The sequence below is a fragment of the Physeter macrocephalus genome, chromosome 20 (assembly GCF_002837175.3).
Source record: "Physeter macrocephalus isolate SW-GA chromosome 20, ASM283717v5, whole genome shotgun sequence".
NCBI classification, from domain to species: domain Eukaryota; kingdom Metazoa; phylum Chordata; class Mammalia; order Artiodactyla; family Physeteridae; genus Physeter; species Physeter macrocephalus.
In genome coordinates, this window is record NC_041233.1 from 45,775,810 (window position 1) to 45,794,342 (window position 18,533).

The following is an 18,533-nucleotide window of genomic DNA, read 5'->3' on the forward strand; positions in this document are numbered from 1 at the left end:
TGTAAGGTTTGATTGTTTATTTGAGATTTTTCTTGTTTCTTGCAGTAGGCTTGTATAGCTATAAACTTCCCTCTTAGAACGGCTTTTGCTGCATTCCATGGGTTTTGGATCATCGTGTTTTCATTTTCATTTGTCTCTAGGTATTCTTTGATTTCCTCTTTGATTTCTTCAGTGATCTCTTGGTTATTTAGTAACGTATTGTTTAGCCTCCATGTGTTTGTGTTTTTTTACGTTTTTTTCCCTGTAATTGATTTCTGATCTCATAGCATTGAGACAAAAATAAACAAATGAGACCTAATGAAACTTAAAAGCTTTTGCAAAGCAAAGGAAACTACAAACAAGATGAAAAGACAGCCCTCAGAATGGGAGAAAATATTTTCAAATGGACAAAGGATTAATCTCCCAAATATATAAATGGTTCATGTGGCTCAATATTAAAAAAACAAACAACCCAATCAAAAAATGAGCAGAAGACCTAAATAGACATTTCTCCAAAGAAGACATACAGATGGCCAAGAAGCACATGAAAAGCTGCTCAACATCACTAATTATTAGAGAAATGCAAATCAAAACTACAATGAGGTATCACCTCACACCAGTTAGAATGGCCATCATCAGAATATCTACAAACAACAAATGTTGGAGAGGGTGTGGAGAAAAGGGAACCCTCCCCTCTTGCACTGTTGGTGGTAATGTAAATTGATACAGCCACTATGGATGTATCCATTCAGCAGGCCTGTGTCTTTTGGTTGGAGCATTTAATCCATTCATATTTAGGGTAATTATCGATATGTATGTTCCTGTGGCCATTTTCTTAATTGTTTTTGGTTTGTTTTTGTAGGTCGTTTTCTTCTCTTGTGTTTCCCACTTAGAGAAGTTGCTTTAGCATTTGTTGTAGAGATGGTTTGGTGGTGCTGAATTCTCTTAGCTTTTGCTTGTCTGTAAAGCTTTTGATTTCTCCATCGAATCTGAATGAGATCCTTGCTGGGTAGAATAATCTTGGTATACCATGCCACTCCCTTCTGGATTGTAGAGTTTCTGCTGAGAAATCAGCTATTAATCTTATGGGAATTCCCTTGGATGTTATTTGTCGTTTTGCCCTTGCTGCTTTCAATAATCTTTCTTTGTCTTTAATTTTTGCCAATTTGATTACCATGTGTCTCGGCATGTTTCTCCTTGGGATTATTCAGTATGGGACGCTCTGGGCCTCCTGGACTTGGGTGGCTATTTCCTTTCTCATGTTAGGGAAGTTTTTGACTCTAATCTCTTCAAATACTTTCTCGGGTCCTTTCCTCTCTCTTCTCCTTCTGGGACCCCTATAATGCGAATATTGTTGCGTTTAATGTTGTCCCAGAGGTCTCTTACACTGTCTTCATTTCTTTTCATTCTTTTTTCTTTATTCTGTTCCACAGCAGTGAATTCCACCATTCTGTCTTCCAGGGCACTTATCCGTTCTTCTGCTTCAGTTATTCTGCTATTGATTCCTTCTAGTGTAGTTTTCATTTCAGTTATTGTATTGTTCATCTCTGTTTGTTTGTTTGTTCTTTAAATCTTCTAGATCTTTGTTAAACATTTATTGCATCTTCTTGATCTTTGCCTCCATTCTTTTTCCAAGGTCCTGGATCATCTTCACAATCATTATTCTGAATTCTTTTTCTGGAAGGTTGCCTATCTCCACTTCATTTAGTTGTTTTTCTGGGGTTTTATCTTGTTCCTTCATCTGGTACATAGCCCTCTGCCTTTTCATCTTGTATATCTTTCTGTGAATGTGGTTTTTTCGGATGACTTATACTTGCATATACACTTACATAAAGAAGATACAAGATGGATTGGCAAGGTGTGTATTTAACTTTTCTCCTGACATAACTAAAAAAATTGGACAAATATGTATTAAAAGAATGGTTTTAAAGACAGTAGGCATGAAAACAGTGATCCTTGAGTGACAGAAAATGAAACCGATGAGCCCTACAATTGCCTCAGTTTTATGCCTTCTGAGAGTTTACAGGCCACAGCACAAGGAGGCAGAATCAAGCAACGCTAGGCAGTCTATGTAAGTTAATGAATAAATGTGGGAATCCAAGAAGACCAAGTGGTCTTGAGTTCACAGGTTAGAGTAACAGAAAAGAGAGGACCATAGAAAGGAGAGGTACACAGAGAGAGAACTCTGGAGATTTGCAGACGGCTCCCTTCAACTCTGCATGCTTGTAAGGAAAGTACCTGAACCTAGGAAAAGAATCATTTAAAAAAATTAGAGAGAAAATCTCAGGCTCATAGAGAACTGTGAAAAGTTCCTGTTCCCACCAGCCAGAATGGGAAAACTCATAATTCAAAAGAATTCTACCTTAAGTGCATGGTAGAGAGATTTTCCCTAGAATAAAACCAGCTCTGCCTAAAAACTTACAAAGATCCACCCAAATCAAACTCTTCCCAAATAATTCAATAACACCCTAAAACAAAGTTCAAAAATATTTACAGGAATAGGAGAACATCTAACACCTAACAAGATAAAAATTCACAATGTCTGACATCTAAATTATCAAGCATACAAAAGAAAGAAAAGCTCTTCTCATAATGAGAAAACTCTCAATCAAAACTGACACATAAATGAATTAGATGATAGAATTAGTAGACAAGGACACTGAAACAGTTGTTATAACTATTCTGTGTGTTCAAAAATCTAGCAGAAAGAATGAACATGTTAAGTAGACATGTGGAAGATTTTTATTAAAAATGACCTAATCCAAGAGATGAAAATTATAGTACCTATAAAGAAAATACATTAGATGGAATTATCAAATTAAACATTGCAGAAGAAAAGACTACTGAATTTGAAGACACAGCAATAAAAATGATACAGAATTTAAAAGGGGAAAAGACTGAAAAAAAAATGAACAGAGCAGCAGTGAGCTGTGGAACAACTTCAAGCCGCCTAATATACAGGTAATTAGAGTTCCCAAAGGATAGAAGAGAGGGAGAAATTCAGAAAAAAATAATGAATAAATAATGGCCAAAATTTTCCAAATTTGCTGAAAACTATAAGCCCACAAATCCAAGAAGCTCAATGAACCCCAAGCACAAGAAACGTAAAAAAAATGACATCAAGGATCCTTAAAATCAAATTGCTGGAAACTAGAAATAAAAAGAAAAAAATTCTAAAAACAAGAGGAAAAAAAAGACACATTACACAGAGTAGGACATACATAAGGATGACGGCAGATTTTTTTTTTCCCACTGAAAACAATGCAAACCAGAAGACAGTAGAGCAAAATCTTAAGGTCTTAAAAGAAAAAACTGCTAACCCAGAATTCCATAAACAGTAAAAATATTCTTAAAAATGAAAAGGAAAGTAAAATAAAGACATTTTCAAACATATAAAAGAAGAAAGAAAAATGTTAAAAGATGTCCTTCAAGCAAACAGAAAATGACACTAAATGGAAATCTGGATCTACAAAAAGAAATGAAGGGTCAGTTGTTAATGTGTGAGTTAATATAATATTTTTCTCTTATTATTTAAGTCTCTTTAAAAATAATCTACTGTTTAAAAATAAGAACAATCCATGATGGAGTTGATAAATTATATAAAAGTAAAATATATGACAATAACACAAAGACCAGAAAAAGATCAATGGAATAAAACCACTGGCCAGAATGGTCAAGAGAAAAAAATCAAACAGAAGGCTCAAATTATCAGTACCAGGAATAAAACATGGGACATCAATACAGATTCTGTAGATATGTAAAAGATATTAAGGAAAAATTGGCAATGACTTTACACCTGCAAATTCATATAACTTAGATAAAATGAAATGGATAAATTCCTTGAGATATAGAAACTACTAAAGATCATTCAAGAAGAAGTAAATGGCCTTAATAGTGAAAATTTACCAAACTGTACACTTTAAATATGTAGTTTATTGTATGTTAATAATATATCAATAAAAATATTTTTAAAAATAACTAACAAACAAATAAGTCTTCACATGACTTCCTATGGCACACAAGACCTTTTACAGGTAATTTCCCACCTGCTGCTCCACCTTAGGCCCTCTATAGTCCATATACCCAGAGGTGGTATGTCTTGACAGGCTCTGTGAACTCCTAATCATCCTCCAAGACCTAGCCCATATTAAAAACATTTTTTAATAAAAACAGTCCATGGATTCATAATCAATGATGACCATCTAAACAGAGATGTACCATTCAATTATTTACTTTACTGTTAACTCCCATGAATAACTAACATTAATTTATTTTTTCTAATTTTCTTCATTTTCACCAGTGAGATTATCAAATTAGCCAGTCTCACCAATGGTTAGCAAAATGTTTCAACAAAAATTAGAATTTTCTGCAAAAATCAGTATATTCTTTATATAGAGCAAGCAGCCCTGCAGCCAATATCATGGTTCACTTAAAAAAATAAAATTTGTATCCAGTTAGCCAAATTTTCCTAATCCTTAAAAGCGTTCTTGTCCTTGATTTTTCTTCTTACCATCACAATTTCCTGTTTAGTCACACTCACCATAACTATGAGAGGCAACCCCACTACAAATATAATGTGCCAATTCAAACAGTAGTGGTATAGAACAGACGTTGCTGACATGAAAGAGTGAGGAGGTCAGTAGGTCCTCTCCCTAAAAAGCAACTATATATATAGACAAAACTGTCAAAAATAACCATCTTTAAATTTTATTTTACCTCTTGAAATACAGTTGATTTATAATGTCATGTTAGTTTCTGGTGTACAGTGATTCAGTTATATACTTTTTTCATGTTCTTTTCCATTATAGGTTATTATAGCTTATTACAAGATATTGAATATAGTTCCCTGTGCAACAGTAGGACCCTGTTGTTTATCTATTTTCTATACAGTAGTTTGTATCTGCTAATCACAAACTCCTAATTTATTCCCTCCCCACTTTCCCCTTTAGTAACCAAAAGTTTATTTTCTATGTCTGTATGTTTCTCTCTTGTAAATAAGTTCATTTGTATCATATTTTAGATTCCACAGATCAGTGATAGCATATGATATTTGTCTTTCTCTGTCTGACTTACTTCACTTAGTATGATCATCTCTAGGTCCATCCACGTTGCTGCAAATGGCATTGTTTTGTTCTTTTTTATGGCTGAGTAGTATCTATTGTATATTATATAATACCACATCTTCTTTATTCATTCATCTGTCAATGGACATTTAGTTTGCTTCCATTCCATATCTTGGCTATTGTAAATAGTGCTGCTATGAACACTGGGGTGCCTATATCTTTTTAGAGTTTTCTCTGGATATATGTCCAGGAGTGGGATTGCTGGATCATATGTAACTCTAAAAATAACCATTTTAGCACTTCAGTTATCAACCAAAAGCTGAGAAATGTTTGTTCATTAAAACTACTAAACTTAGTGGTAAGCACAGTGCAAGTTTTTGGTGTTCTTACCAGGGTTGCTCTCATCCTCTGTAGTACTATATTTCAACCAGAGTGGGGAAGGCCATAAAATCAACAGCTTTTCTGCTGCTGCCAGAAGGAACTTACTTAATTTGGAACATAGCCATTTAAAGTGGTGATCTCGGTGGAAGGCAAACATTGAGGGATAGTGGCTAGACTGGTAATTGGGGATTTAATAGTTTGTGGGGAAGTGAGATAACTGTCATGGTTTTAATAAGCTCTTATCTATCCTGGACTAACCAGAGGCTATGATCATACACAGAGAACAGAGCAGGCCCAAACCACTCATATATCCCTGGCTAATGTCTGGATGTATGTGCAGAGGAGATATAAGAGACCCCAGTGGAAATTAAAATTTGGGGAAAACTGAAAATGGTCTGAAGTTTGAATGCATACCCTAGCCCACACAGTTCTATCAGCAGAGATTCTTACTCCTTGAGCCACCTAAATACAAACTCTGACCAATATTCAGCTGAACATTAAGTTCTGTAATCACAGAAGCAACACTTGAGAGCGAGACTTAAAATCAAGTATAAAAAACTGAGCAAAGATATAGCAGCCATACATTTTAAGAGAGACAGACTTTACTAATTAGCCCAGTCAAGTTTTAGATGAGCAAACAAATAAACAAAAATAACAACTCTGGGGTGGGGAAGTGAAGCTAGAATCCAGAGTTGCTACAATATATAACAAACATGCAGTATTCAAACAACAACAACAACGAAATGAGATGTGCATACAAGAAAGTATCACCCATACTAAGCGGAAAAAAGGAACAATCAAAACTGCCTCTCTGTGTCCCCAGATGTTAGATTTAGCAAAGACTTCAAAGGAGTTGTTATTAAAATGTTCTAAGAACTAATATAAATCAGGTTTAAAGAACTAAAGGAAAGTATAATGATAATGATTTAACAAATAGAGACACAGTGAAGAGAATTTTCTGGAGTTGAAAATCACCACAACTGAAATGAAAAATTCACTAGAGGGATTTCACAGCAAATGTGAGATGACAGAAGAAAGAATAAGTGAAGTAGAATTTATCAATATAAATTATCCTATATGAAGAATAGATAGGCAAAGAAAGATTGAAGTAAAATTAACAGAGCCTCAGAAACATGTGGGACAACACCGAGTATATTGACATTCACAAAACAGAAGTTCCAAAACTAGAACAAAGAGAGAAAAGAACAAAAAACTTTTTCAAGAAATAATGGCTGAAAACTTCCCAGACTTGATGAATGTTACCTTATAGATCCAAGGAACTCAACAAATTCCAAGCAGGATAATCACAAAGTGATTCACATTTAGATATACTGTAGCAAACTAGTGGTAGACACAGACAAAAAGAAAATTTTGAAAGCAGCAAGAGAAAAGTGATTCATTTCTTACAGAGAAACTACAATAAAATTAAGAATTGACTTTTCATTAGAGAGTGAAGTACAGAAAGTAACAGGATAACATATTCAACGTAATAAAAGAAAAAAAATTTTCAATCAAGAATGCAGCAAAACCATTCTTCAAAGATAAGATAAATCCATTCCAGATAAACAAAGGCTGAGAGAATTTGTTGTTAGTATAACTGTTTTACAAGAAATACTAAAGGAAGTCCTTCCAGCTGAAAGAAAATGATGCCAGATGATAATACAAATTCTTAAAAAGAAATAAAGAGTACCAGAACTGGTAAATATGTAGGTAAATAAAAATTTTCTATAAATATACTTTTTCACAGATTGTCTTCATGTCTTTAAAAGACATAAGATTTTATAAAACAATAATTATAACACTGTATTATTACATTTACCTGTAGATATAATATGTGACAATATCACCAAAGATGGGAAAGGGAAAAAAGATATTTGGGAAGAATCTTTTTGTATTTTTTAGAATTAAGTTAGTATTATATTAAAGTAGGTTGTGATTAGTTAAGATGCATATTATAGCTCTGTGACATGAGATATAAATATATATATATATATATATATTTGGTCTCTGCCCCCATTTCCTGGCACACAGCTCGTAAAACCCTTGAAATCTCCGCTAATGTGTCTTTTGTATGCTATTAAGATGCCTGGTGGCTGCAGACTTCTGCATAACCTCAGAATGGGGGCAAACAAATCCTGTGATTGGAGGGTAGAACTTTCAACTCCAACCCCCTGATCTCCAGGGAAGGGAAAAGAGCTGGAGGTTGAGTTAACTGCCAATGGCCAATGATTTAGTCAATCATGCCTACATAATGAAGCCTCCATAAAAATCCCTAAAGTATGAGGTTTGGAGAGCTTCCAGGCTGGTGAATATGTGGAGACTCTGGGAAGGTAGCATGGCTGGAGAAGCTCTGCATTCTTTCCCCCATACCTTGCCCTATGTGTCTCTCCACTGGTTGTCCCTGAGTTGTATCCTTTTATAATAAACTGGTAATCTAGTAAGTAAACTATTTTCCTAAGTTCCGTGAGCTATTCTAGCAAGTCATTAAACCTGAGGAGGAGGTCATGGGAATCTCCAATTTATAGCCAGGCTGTTAGAAGCACAGGTGACAACTTGAATTTGCCACTGGTGTCTGAAATATGTGTGTATGGGGACTGGGAGGTGAGGGGGAGGGTGCAGTCTAGTGGGACTGAGCCCTTAACCTGTGGGATCTGTGCCAACCCCAAGTAAATACCATCAGAATTGAATTGAATGGTAGGACATCAAATTGGTGTCCAGAGAGAACTGGAGAGTTACTTGGTGGGGGGAAACCTCCACACATCTGCTGTCAGAAGTATTGAGAGTGGAGTGTAAAGAGAAGAAACAGAGTTCTTTTTCAAGTCCCTAAAATAACTACCAGGAAAACAGCTAAAAATATACATAGTAAAAAACCAACAGAGGAATTTAAAAAGGACACTAAAATATAAAAATAACCTAAGCATCCACCTTAAGAAATGCAAAAGAAGAGGGTGTAAGAAGAGCAAAATAAAATCAAAGCAGGCAGAAGGAAAGAAATGAAACACTAGAGCAAAAATCAGTGAAATGGAAAAACAGATAAAATCAATGAAGCTAAAAGATGGCTCTTTGAAGACACAAGTCAGCAAAATCAGGCAGAAAGAGGGGACATCATTATTGACCTTACAGAAATGAAAAGAATTATAAGGGAATATTATGAACAAGTTTATCCCCACACATTAGACAATTACATGAAATGGGAAAATTCCTAAAGACAAAGTAAACTCTTAGAAAGACATATAATTGACTCAAGAACAGAAAATCTGAATAGGCCTAAAACAAGTAAAGGAACTGAATTAGTGATTGAAAATTTTGCCATAAAAAGAAGTGCAAATTCAAATGACTTTGCTGGTAAATCTGAGCCAATATTTAAAGAAGAAATAACATCAATCTTTTGCATACATTTTCAGAAAATACAAGAGGAAGCACTTTCTACTCCTTTTCTGAGACCAGTGTTACCCTGATACCAAGGGCAGACAAAGACAACACATGAAAAGAAGACTACAAATGCCCCTCATGGACATGAGTACAAAACTCTTTAGAAAAATGTTAGCAAAGCAAATTTAACAACATGTAAAAAGTATTATATACCATTACTAAAGGGTATTTATTTAATATCTTAAATCAACCAATACAATACACCCTATTAATAGAATAAAAAACAAAAACCACATGATCACCTCAGTAGACACAGAAAAGGATTTGAAAAAATTCTACACCCTTTCTTCATAAAAACTCTCAACAAACTAGACATAGAAGGGATTTTTTTTAACCTGATAAAGGGCATCTACAAAAATTCTAAAGAAAACATTATACTTAATGACTGAATACTTTTCCTCCTAAGATTAGAAACAAGATAAGGATGTCCAGTCTTACAACTTCTTTTCAACATTGCATTGGAGACTCTAGCCCGTGCAATAAGGAAACAAATAAAAGGCATCCACAAAAGAAATTCAAAAAGGAATACGTAAACCTGTTTTTATTCACAGATGACACACTATACATAGACTTTTCTAAGGAATCCACACCAAAAAAAATCTATTGGAACTAATAAATGATTTAGCAAAGTTGCAAGACACAAGATCTATATATCAAATAGTAGTGGTAGAAATCCTGCTTCATTTCTATGTGCTTTTCCTATCCTTGACATATCATAGACAACTTTTCTATGCTACAATGAATGGTTCCAGGACTATCCCTTGAAAAAGAAAAGGAATAATGTGAATTTTAGAAATTCAATTTTCCACAATTACCAACTGAAAAATAAATACTTCCCCAATTTCATGTTTTCAGAGCCTCTGCAGAGATAAGAACAATTTTCTAAATTATTGCTAACAGCTGGTCCGAGGCATGATTCGAGGCAAGTGGTGACATTAAACAACATCTTTCCCCCCATCCCCACACAGTCTTCTGAAGGATCCCAATACCTCTTTGCGAGTCTTACCACTCTGTATTGAGGGTTGGCCGGCTGCAGGACATCCCCAAAAGTTGTGCCTACAGGCGCTCTGTCCACAGTATTAGGGATTAATGGGGTCATCAGGTCTTTGAAAAATGGAGGCTCTGGACCGCTGCTCAGATTGGCTACTGTATCCTAGAACAGAGAGCATTTGCTTAAGAAGCATACAGTGTAGAGTCAAGACCCTTTCCCCAGATCCCCAAAAATGCCTTCATTAAAGCAAACACATGCACACTCACTTTCCCACTCCCTCTCCCTCTTCCCAAGAGCTAACAACTGTAACAAAATGCGAGGGGAACTCTGCTGAAATAGGAGCCTAGATGTCCATAATTTAAACTTTTGTGACTAGAAGAAAGTGTCGGTCACTGGTAACACTTTCACTCCCCTAGGCAGTATAATCTAGAGTGTAAGCTAGGAATCATGATTCTGGGACAGCCATTCTTTAACTGTATGACTCTGGACAGAAACACATGATAAGCCTCTGTAACATGACACTGTAATTATTCTTTTAAGGTTTAAAAAGTGTTGAGTCTCTCTTATCCAAAGTCACTACCAAGTTTTTTCCTAAATCCTTCTCTGTGCTCATTAAAGAATATAATAAATATATTTTTAATTTAAAAGTTAAGATCAGGGCTTCCCTGGTGGCGCAGTGGTTGAGAGTCCACCTGCCGATGCAGGGGACACGGGTTCGTGCCCCGGTCCGGGAGGATCCCACATGCCGCAGAGCGGCTGGGCCCATGATCCATGGCCGCTGGGCCTGCACAGACTGTGCTCCGCAACGGAAGAGGCCACAACAGTGAGAGGCCCGTGTACCGCAAAAAAAAAAAAAAAAAAAAAAAAAAAGTTAAGATCAGCCTGTATCATGACTGGTTTAATCTATGCTTTCCACAACATTTGTCACCTTTAATAGTGTCACCAAAATTCTAATCTCAAATTTTAGATAGCCCTCATATGGATTTGATGTACTTTAATCCTTGCTTTATATGTTTAATCTTGACAGCAGCCACATAACCTACTCGTTATCATTCTCATTTTGCAAATGGGAAGATAGGTTTGCAGATACTCAGTGGGTTTTTTTTTTTCAAGATCACATAGATATTCTTAGACATGTAACTGTAAAATTCTGAAACAAATTTCCACAAAATGAATCACACTTTTCTTCCTAAATATCACTATAAAATTTGATGACTCTACTTCCATGGGAAGAGCTATAAACCTGTAATTGCATGAAGGTTAAACAGTGGTTATCTCTAGAGATGGGTTAGAGGTTTATATTTTTCTGTATAATCTGAATATTCTACAAATAGTTAGCTTTAACGATGAAAAATAAAAATAGTTCTGTTTTTTAAAAAAGTAGCAGACCTAAAATTGAAAAGAATATTATGATAAAACAATAACCAGATAATTAAAATATATCCAAAGTAAATACCTTGTACTGAAACTTCAAACACACAGTCAATAACTAATTAGATGGAGGCATATGAAATTGCCTACAGAAACAGCAGTTTTGTTTCAATTTAATAAATCCAAGCTCTTTCTTTGAAAGGGCTTTATTGTCTTTGCTATGTCATCATTGCCTCACAGCCTTTATTGGGGCTTATGTGGTATTGTACAAGTGTCCATTTATCACGTTGAAGTCCTTATCCTGCTTACTGACTAATCTTTTGACACCAGAGTGCAGCTTCATATATAAACTATATTCCAGAGGGAAGATTTACACAAGTGGAGTTCCTTTAAGTAAACTTGTTTAGGTGTACAGATTTTAGGTAGATACAATGTGTGTGTACATTCCAAGACACTGTTGCTCTTTATCAAATCTAAGGCTCTATTGATTATAATAACTATTATTATTTTTGAACCACCAAGAAAGTGAAAACATGCTACTAACTATAACTGTGTTTGATTGGAAGATATTGAGTTGGCCAAAAAGTTTCTTCAGTTTTAGGTAAAAATAAAAGACATTTTTCATTTTCACCAAGAACTTTATCAAACAACGTATTCATCAACCGAATGAACTTTTTGGCCAACCCAATACATCCCAATTTCAGAGATGTTATAATATGGAAAATGGGCATCTCAGAACTGATAAACCACTCAATTCAGGAAGCAACTGGAGAGAAACTGACCATTATTAGAGAGCACTGGTTCAACTCACAGTTATAGTAAGCTTGATCACTTCTCATCTCTGAACATATTTGCTCATCTGAAAAATGGGGAAAAATACCTCCATACTTCACACGATAATTGGGAGGATAATAGGTATGAAAAAAGTGGTCACTACCAAAAGATGTTAACTGACTCTGAGTTTATTTTACCAGTTTCATTTCTTAGAGGTACCTCACAGCTACAATATTTTTAAATATAAAGATTTTCAAAGAAACTGAACACTCAAAGCTAAGGTCTTTTTTGCTTCCCTCTGCATCTCCCCACCCGTGAGACACACAAACATACAATTTTTGATTACCGTAGCAATGGCCTTAGCAAGGACTCTGAAAAGCTGGATGTAAGCAGACAGAGTATGTGGTCCATAAATTGTGGATGCTGCCTCATACCGCTGAGCCTGCAGGAGAGGCAGAACAGAATCTTACACCATTCTGCATATTTCGATCCATTCACAGAGGGGTTGCATTTTAGTGAGGGGTGATGACTGGACATCTTGCATAATCCAAACTGACATAATTCAAGACTACTTATGACAAAGGAGAGTGGGCATTTCCATTTACCAGCAAAAATAAATGGCTCCCATCAACTACTTGTTCGAGGCAGTGAAGAATTCTCCTGGCTTATGCCATTTGGACCAACAGTCCAGTTAACCTGAAAGAGGGTAACAGCTCCTGAGTTTACGCCTATTTTAAGTACTTATAATATAAATGTTTTCCCCCAAAGAGAACAGCAGGAGAAAAAAATGAGGAAAAATAAGAGTCTTAGTAACTCCTGGATAAACTGGGGGGTGATGGAACTATCTGGAGAAGGACATTTAACCCATAATAGAACCAAATACAACTCCTTTTACCTGAGCGCCAAGGCTTTGGTTGTTCCACAGAAACCTCCAATTCATCAAATCTAACCTGGAACTCATCACTCCAAATATATCAGCTTTCCCTGCAACATTCTTCATCTCAGTGAAGGCCATCCTTCCAGTCTCACATGCCAGGATCATCTTGCAGTCAGCTTAGACCCCTCTCTCTCCTTCATCCTATATCCTATAAGTCTCCAGGTCATCATTCCTTAACATCTCTTGAATTTTTTCATTTTCCTCTTTCTTTACTGCTTTACCTTGGTCAAACCCTTAGCTCTCACCCAGATCATAACTACAGCTTCTTAATCAGTTCTCTGCCTCTACACTTGCCCTTCCAATTCATTTTCTACACTGCCATCCTAGTGAGCTTTCTAAATCACAGATTTCAACAGAGCATTCCTTCCTCTAAATTCTACTGCAGTTCCCCAAAATCTTCCTTATTGAATCAAAGCTCTGTAGCACAGCATAAAAGACTCTCCATCGACCTAACCCTTGCCTCTCACTCTAGCCCCTGTCTCACTACCCTCATCATGCTAATTCCATGGGACTCAACTAATTATGGCCCCTTAAATATACTAAGTCTGCCCCTCTGGACCTTTGTGTATGTAGCTCCCTCAATATGGAACACCCTCCCTAACTTTTATTTGCTTAATTAGTCCTTACTCATTCTCAATAACTTGGACAAATTCTACATCTTTGTGAAAATCTGCCAGTCCCCAACTTCAAATACCCAGTCTAAACTGGTGCTCTTTCTCTTCATTTTCATAACACCTTGTGCATCCGTTTCACAGACATGTAATCATCTGCTTTCTCCTATTCTTTTACTGGCCCATAAATTCTAGTGGTCTTGAGGGCAAGGCATTGTTATGCCCAGATAGTGGCTAGTACAGTATCTCTCACAAAATATATCTGTTGACTGAATGAGTTAATTAATTAATTAATTAATTAATACTAATCTTTTCATGTCCCTAACCAGGAGACAAGCTAGTAGGGGTTCCTAACTTTACTTGAGCCTTGGACTACTTTGGCAGTCTGTTGAGGCCTATGGACCCCTTTCAGAGCAACATTTCTAAACACATAAAATAAAATACATGGATTGACAAAGGAAACCCATTCAACTGAAATCAAACAATAATAAACCAATTTTGTGATAGAGTAATGTTTGTGCTTCTGTATGATGCTACTGAATAACAAGATCTAGTAGCAGATCTAATAACTACTGTGATTTTAAAATAGCAATGAGAGTAAAAGGTATTTCCAGATGTGCAGTAACTATTTGTGATATGAAAAATATTCACGGTTCCTACTGGTGACAAAAGTCAGAGGTACAGCTAATATTACTGTCATTTGTTGCCTACATTCATAATTGAAAGAGATCCTAAATGATAGTTACAGATAAATGAAAAAGTGGATACATGAAAACTTATTCACATCTAAGTTTACCCCAGTTAAGAACTTTTATTCAACAGGATTTCCTAGAAGGCAGGGACCCTTCAGCAAAGTCAACAGAGGGCAGCAGGGCAGACTCTACTGCTGGAATTACTGAGTATTTGTCAAGGGGTAGCCTGTGTGCCACAGTATGGATTGCCAAGTTATACCTGCAGAGGTATTAGAAACCATTAATTGTGGAACTCTACACTGTTTTCACATTTTTAACTACTGTTGTTTAAAAGTACTTGGGCCACTTTCTGTACTATTTGTAAACAAAAACGCATTACCAGCCAGCAGCCTCCCTAATTTTTTTGAGGCTCTGTTTCTTAATCTGTATCATGGATATAATAATACCCTACTTCAGTCAGGGTTAATTGTGAGGATTATGTAAGATCACATTTGCAAGGTGCTTAGCCAGTGCACTCAATAAACAGAAGCTATCAATGGGAATTTTTCCCAGGTTCTACAGAAGTTTAAGGCACCAGAAGCATTAAGGATAGAGTTAGGAATGTTGTATGCCATAACCCAGGCTTATTATCAGTGCCCCTGACAAAGTAATTTATTTCAGGGAAAGTGGAAGTCAGTGAGACTAGAATTTTGACCTGAACTTGGAAATGGTCAACCTAGAACTCCCAGATACAACCTCTGGCTTATCATTCTCTTACCAGCCCTAAAACAAAATCACCTCTCAAAAACACGATTGAGGAAGTCCACAAAGAAATTCTGCATTTGACGCAATACTCTTGACCAGGGTATAATTCATTTAAATGACGAGAACTTTTTATTTTACCTGGTATTCTTCATAGGTGGTAATGTAGTGTGTATATACATTGCATAGACCCGAAATAACAACATTCATATTCAGCATCCCATAAGTTGCAAATTCCTAGGGGGAAAGGGAAAGTGCAATAAAATTACTCTTCATCTTATAGTGTATTATCATCCTACTTATACTTAACATACAATTATAAATATGAATCATTAGTGTAAGTTAACTATCTTAACAATATTTTTCCTAATGATCAAAACTGCCTAGGAGTACAGGAGTATCAAAGGATCCCTTAGGAAAACTTAAAGCCATAACTCTGCACTATAGTTGGGCAAGTCAATGGATCTCCTAACATCTTAACGATTGCATTTGCAGATGCAGAATCTTCTTATTACCAAAATACAGATATTTTATCAATTTCCAAAAAAGTATAATGGGAACATATTAGCTAACCACAGGAGTTATTTCCATTTCCAAATAATAAGACATTTGTTGATTATGTCGTGTTAGAACCATTTACAATACTTTCTGGATGTAAAGAAAATCACAAATATAGATAAAATACAGCATTTTTAACAAGTGTTAGATTTTTATTTACACAGGACTTTAAGATACTAATGTACTTGGGGTCATTTACTACTGAATCCATAAAACCATTATCAATTTTTAAATTATTAGTACATAAATACAAATGAAATATTTTAATCTTACTATAGTTCTCTTATATTTTTAAAGTTTGTTCTTATGCCATCAATATTTCGTCTTCACCTCCAGCCATTACTTTCAAGATGTGTAAAACTCTCATCATCTTCGCAAAGACTAATTTAAAAGGTGCCGGATCATAGAGATAGGGAATTCTTTTCTCTTTTCCAAATAAAAATGCATGGATATTTTATTTCGTTTTTAATTTACCTCTTGAACTGCCTCCCGAAGTCTTCGTCCAGACATGGTCCTGAGTCAAGAAAACAGAATTATCAGAGTGTTTTCCTATTCAGAATGTACAAAAGGTACACAGAAAGACTTGTAGTGTAAGCCAAAATGTTAGCCTGGCTAACAATAATAAAGTGTATAGAAACAATGCAAGTTAAAGTTGAGTTTTTTTCCTCACTGCCCTATCTTCAAAACATATCCTTAAGTGAAAACAGACAACTTGAAGGAGGAAAACAGAATCAGTGAATATCACTGGCAAAAGATCCCAATCACTTTCCATTCACTGAGTCAACAATAGGTTGCATTCTATTTAATAACAGCTGAGGCAAGTAGAGAGTGTACTGTTCCTGCCTACAAAGAACTTACTATTTCATTCATTCATTTAATCCTTCAGTAAAATATTGGACACCTACCACATACCAGACCCACTTCAAACTGCTAAGGATTCAACAGTATGGAGCTGACATTCTAGGGAGGGAAGATGGTCAACAAGCAAATAAAAAAGTGAGATGACAAGAAGTGCTATGGAGAATATAAAGTAGGATAAGGATGAAAGAGAATGGTGGTGGTCATTGTGGGGATGGTGGTGTTCATGCTGATGCTGTAGTGATGTGGTGGTGGTAGGAGCGGTGGGGGGTAAAGACAATGTTATATCATGTAAGCAAGACTGGCATCTCTGTTAGAGTTTTGAGCAGAGAATTGAAGAATTGGCCATGGGATAAATGGAGGGTAAGTGTTTCAGGCAGAAGGAACTGTAAGTTCGAAAGCCCTAAAATAGAAGCGTGCTTGGTAGTCTGGGAATGGCACTGAAGCCAAGGTGGCTGCAGCAGGGGTGATCAAGGGGGAGTGGTATGAAATCAGATCAGAGACCTTACTGAAGAGAGGATCACATAGGGCCCTGTCGGATATTATAAGGGTTTGAGAATTTCTCTGGAGAGTTAGAAGCCATTGAAAGGTTGTGAGTAGTGACATGATTTGACTTATGCTTTACAGGTATTACTCTGGCTATAATGTTGAGGAAAGACTATAGAGGAGTGAGGGAGAAGCAAGAAGGTGAGACAGGAGGTCTCACAGTAAAATCCAGGGGAGAGATAATGGTGGCTTAGACCCAGGTTGGGGCTGGGGGGTAGGGAGGGGAAGAATGATGGAAACTGTTGAATAGAACATACAGAATTTGCTGAAGGATTGAAAGCAGGGAAAATTGAAAAAGAGAGAATTCAGGGATGACTCTAAGATTTAGGGCCTGAGCAATGGAAAGATAAAAAATTGCTACTTACTAAGATAGGAAATATGGCATAAGGAGCGGATTTAAAATATGTTTCCATGCTTCTAATACCTAAATTGACTGTTTCACGACCCTATGTTTTAATATTATTTAAAGTCTTTCTACTGACAAATCACTGCATAATTTTATTGGAATGATAACTTTTCAAATTTTTCTGTTTACTTCAACTTACCCACTAGTAATAGGCAGAGAGAGATTTATTCTTCAGAGGCCCCACCAAAAGAGGGTGGGAATATTTGTCACCCTTGCCAAACATAGCACAGTAGGATACAAAGGAGTCAGTACACAATTATCTGCCCACGATAAGAAGTGATCCCAACAGAAACACATCCACAACAGTTACATGTGTAACTACAAAATGAAAAAGAGGAACTTACGTAAACTCCCCAGGGATGGCAGTGATGGCCAAGAACCCAAGAGTAATAATCTGAACATCAACTATATCTGGGTGCCAGGGATGAGGTTTTGACAGCTAAGAACCAAAAGCATGAAAACTGTGTTAAGAATATTATTCTTTCTATCGTCAAGAGACTGACGCTGCTCATAGAAGTTCCTTTATTAAAGGATTTTTAATGTTTCCAGCTGTTTTGGGGTGTCTTATCCTAATATCATATTTGTTTCTAATCCATGTAGTATTAAATATTCTATCTATTCAATAGTAATAAGATGTAAATCTCATATACCAGTGTCCCATTAACCTGGACTTATTTTCTCATCAATGAAGTTTCTAGTGGATTTGTCATTGTGGAATCACAATGTGTAATAGATAACCAAGTGTTCTCCTATATTACCATGGTGACTATCCTTATACAAGATGAATAAGGAATTACCATCATTTGGAATAGCTTAAGTTAATGATTTCTTTTTACTTTAATAGCACTTTAAATCTTCAGTTACCAAGTCTTGCCTTACTTTTTAGGTTTTCTCCAAGAGAATCTATCCTTTACCATATTCAGATTAGAATCTTTCCCTCTATTCCTTTGTTTCCTCTCTTTCTTCTTCTTGGAGAATTTTAATTAAATATTAGAAAAAGCTCTATTTAAAAATTTCTTCTACATCAAAAATTCATGATAGTATGAACACTGGTATGAATATAAAAATCCATGTTCCAAAGAGTATTTAAAGAATATTGCTTTAGTTAATAATGTTGCCTGAGTTGTGAGAAAATAACCTGAGATGTTTTTCTCTGCAAAGAATTCTGTGTTCACTCCTATCCTGGAGTCAAC

At 35.8% G+C, this 18,533-nt stretch overlaps 1 protein-coding gene across 8 annotated transcripts in view; it reads right to left on the reverse strand.

Annotated features, from left to right (window-relative positions):
- The window catches only part of ASAH2 (N-acylsphingosine amidohydrolase 2), a 100,433-nt gene that overhangs the window by 8,616 nt on the left and 73,284 nt on the right, over positions 1-18,533 (reverse strand). For 5 of the 8 annotated variants that reach the window (XR_003677691.2, XM_055081233.1, XM_028481780.2 and 2 more), the window contains 5 exons: positions 17,685-17,779; positions 16,005-16,044; positions 15,114-15,209; positions 12,338-12,433; positions 9,862-10,008 (listed from right to left, as the gene is read on the reverse strand). Coding sequence is in view for 7 of the 8 variants with exons in the window: in XM_055081233.1 (XP_054937208.1) it covers positions 9,862-10,008; positions 12,338-12,433; positions 15,114-15,209; positions 16,005-16,044; positions 17,685-17,779 (474 nt within the window). In the remaining variant the exon portion in view is untranslated. Of the gene's footprint in view, positions 1-9,861; positions 10,009-10,538; positions 10,640-12,334; positions 12,434-15,113; positions 15,210-16,004; positions 16,045-17,684; positions 17,780-18,533 lie in introns of those variants that run through there. The other 3 variants (XM_055081235.1, XM_055081236.1, XM_055081237.1) reach the window with 3 other exon arrangements.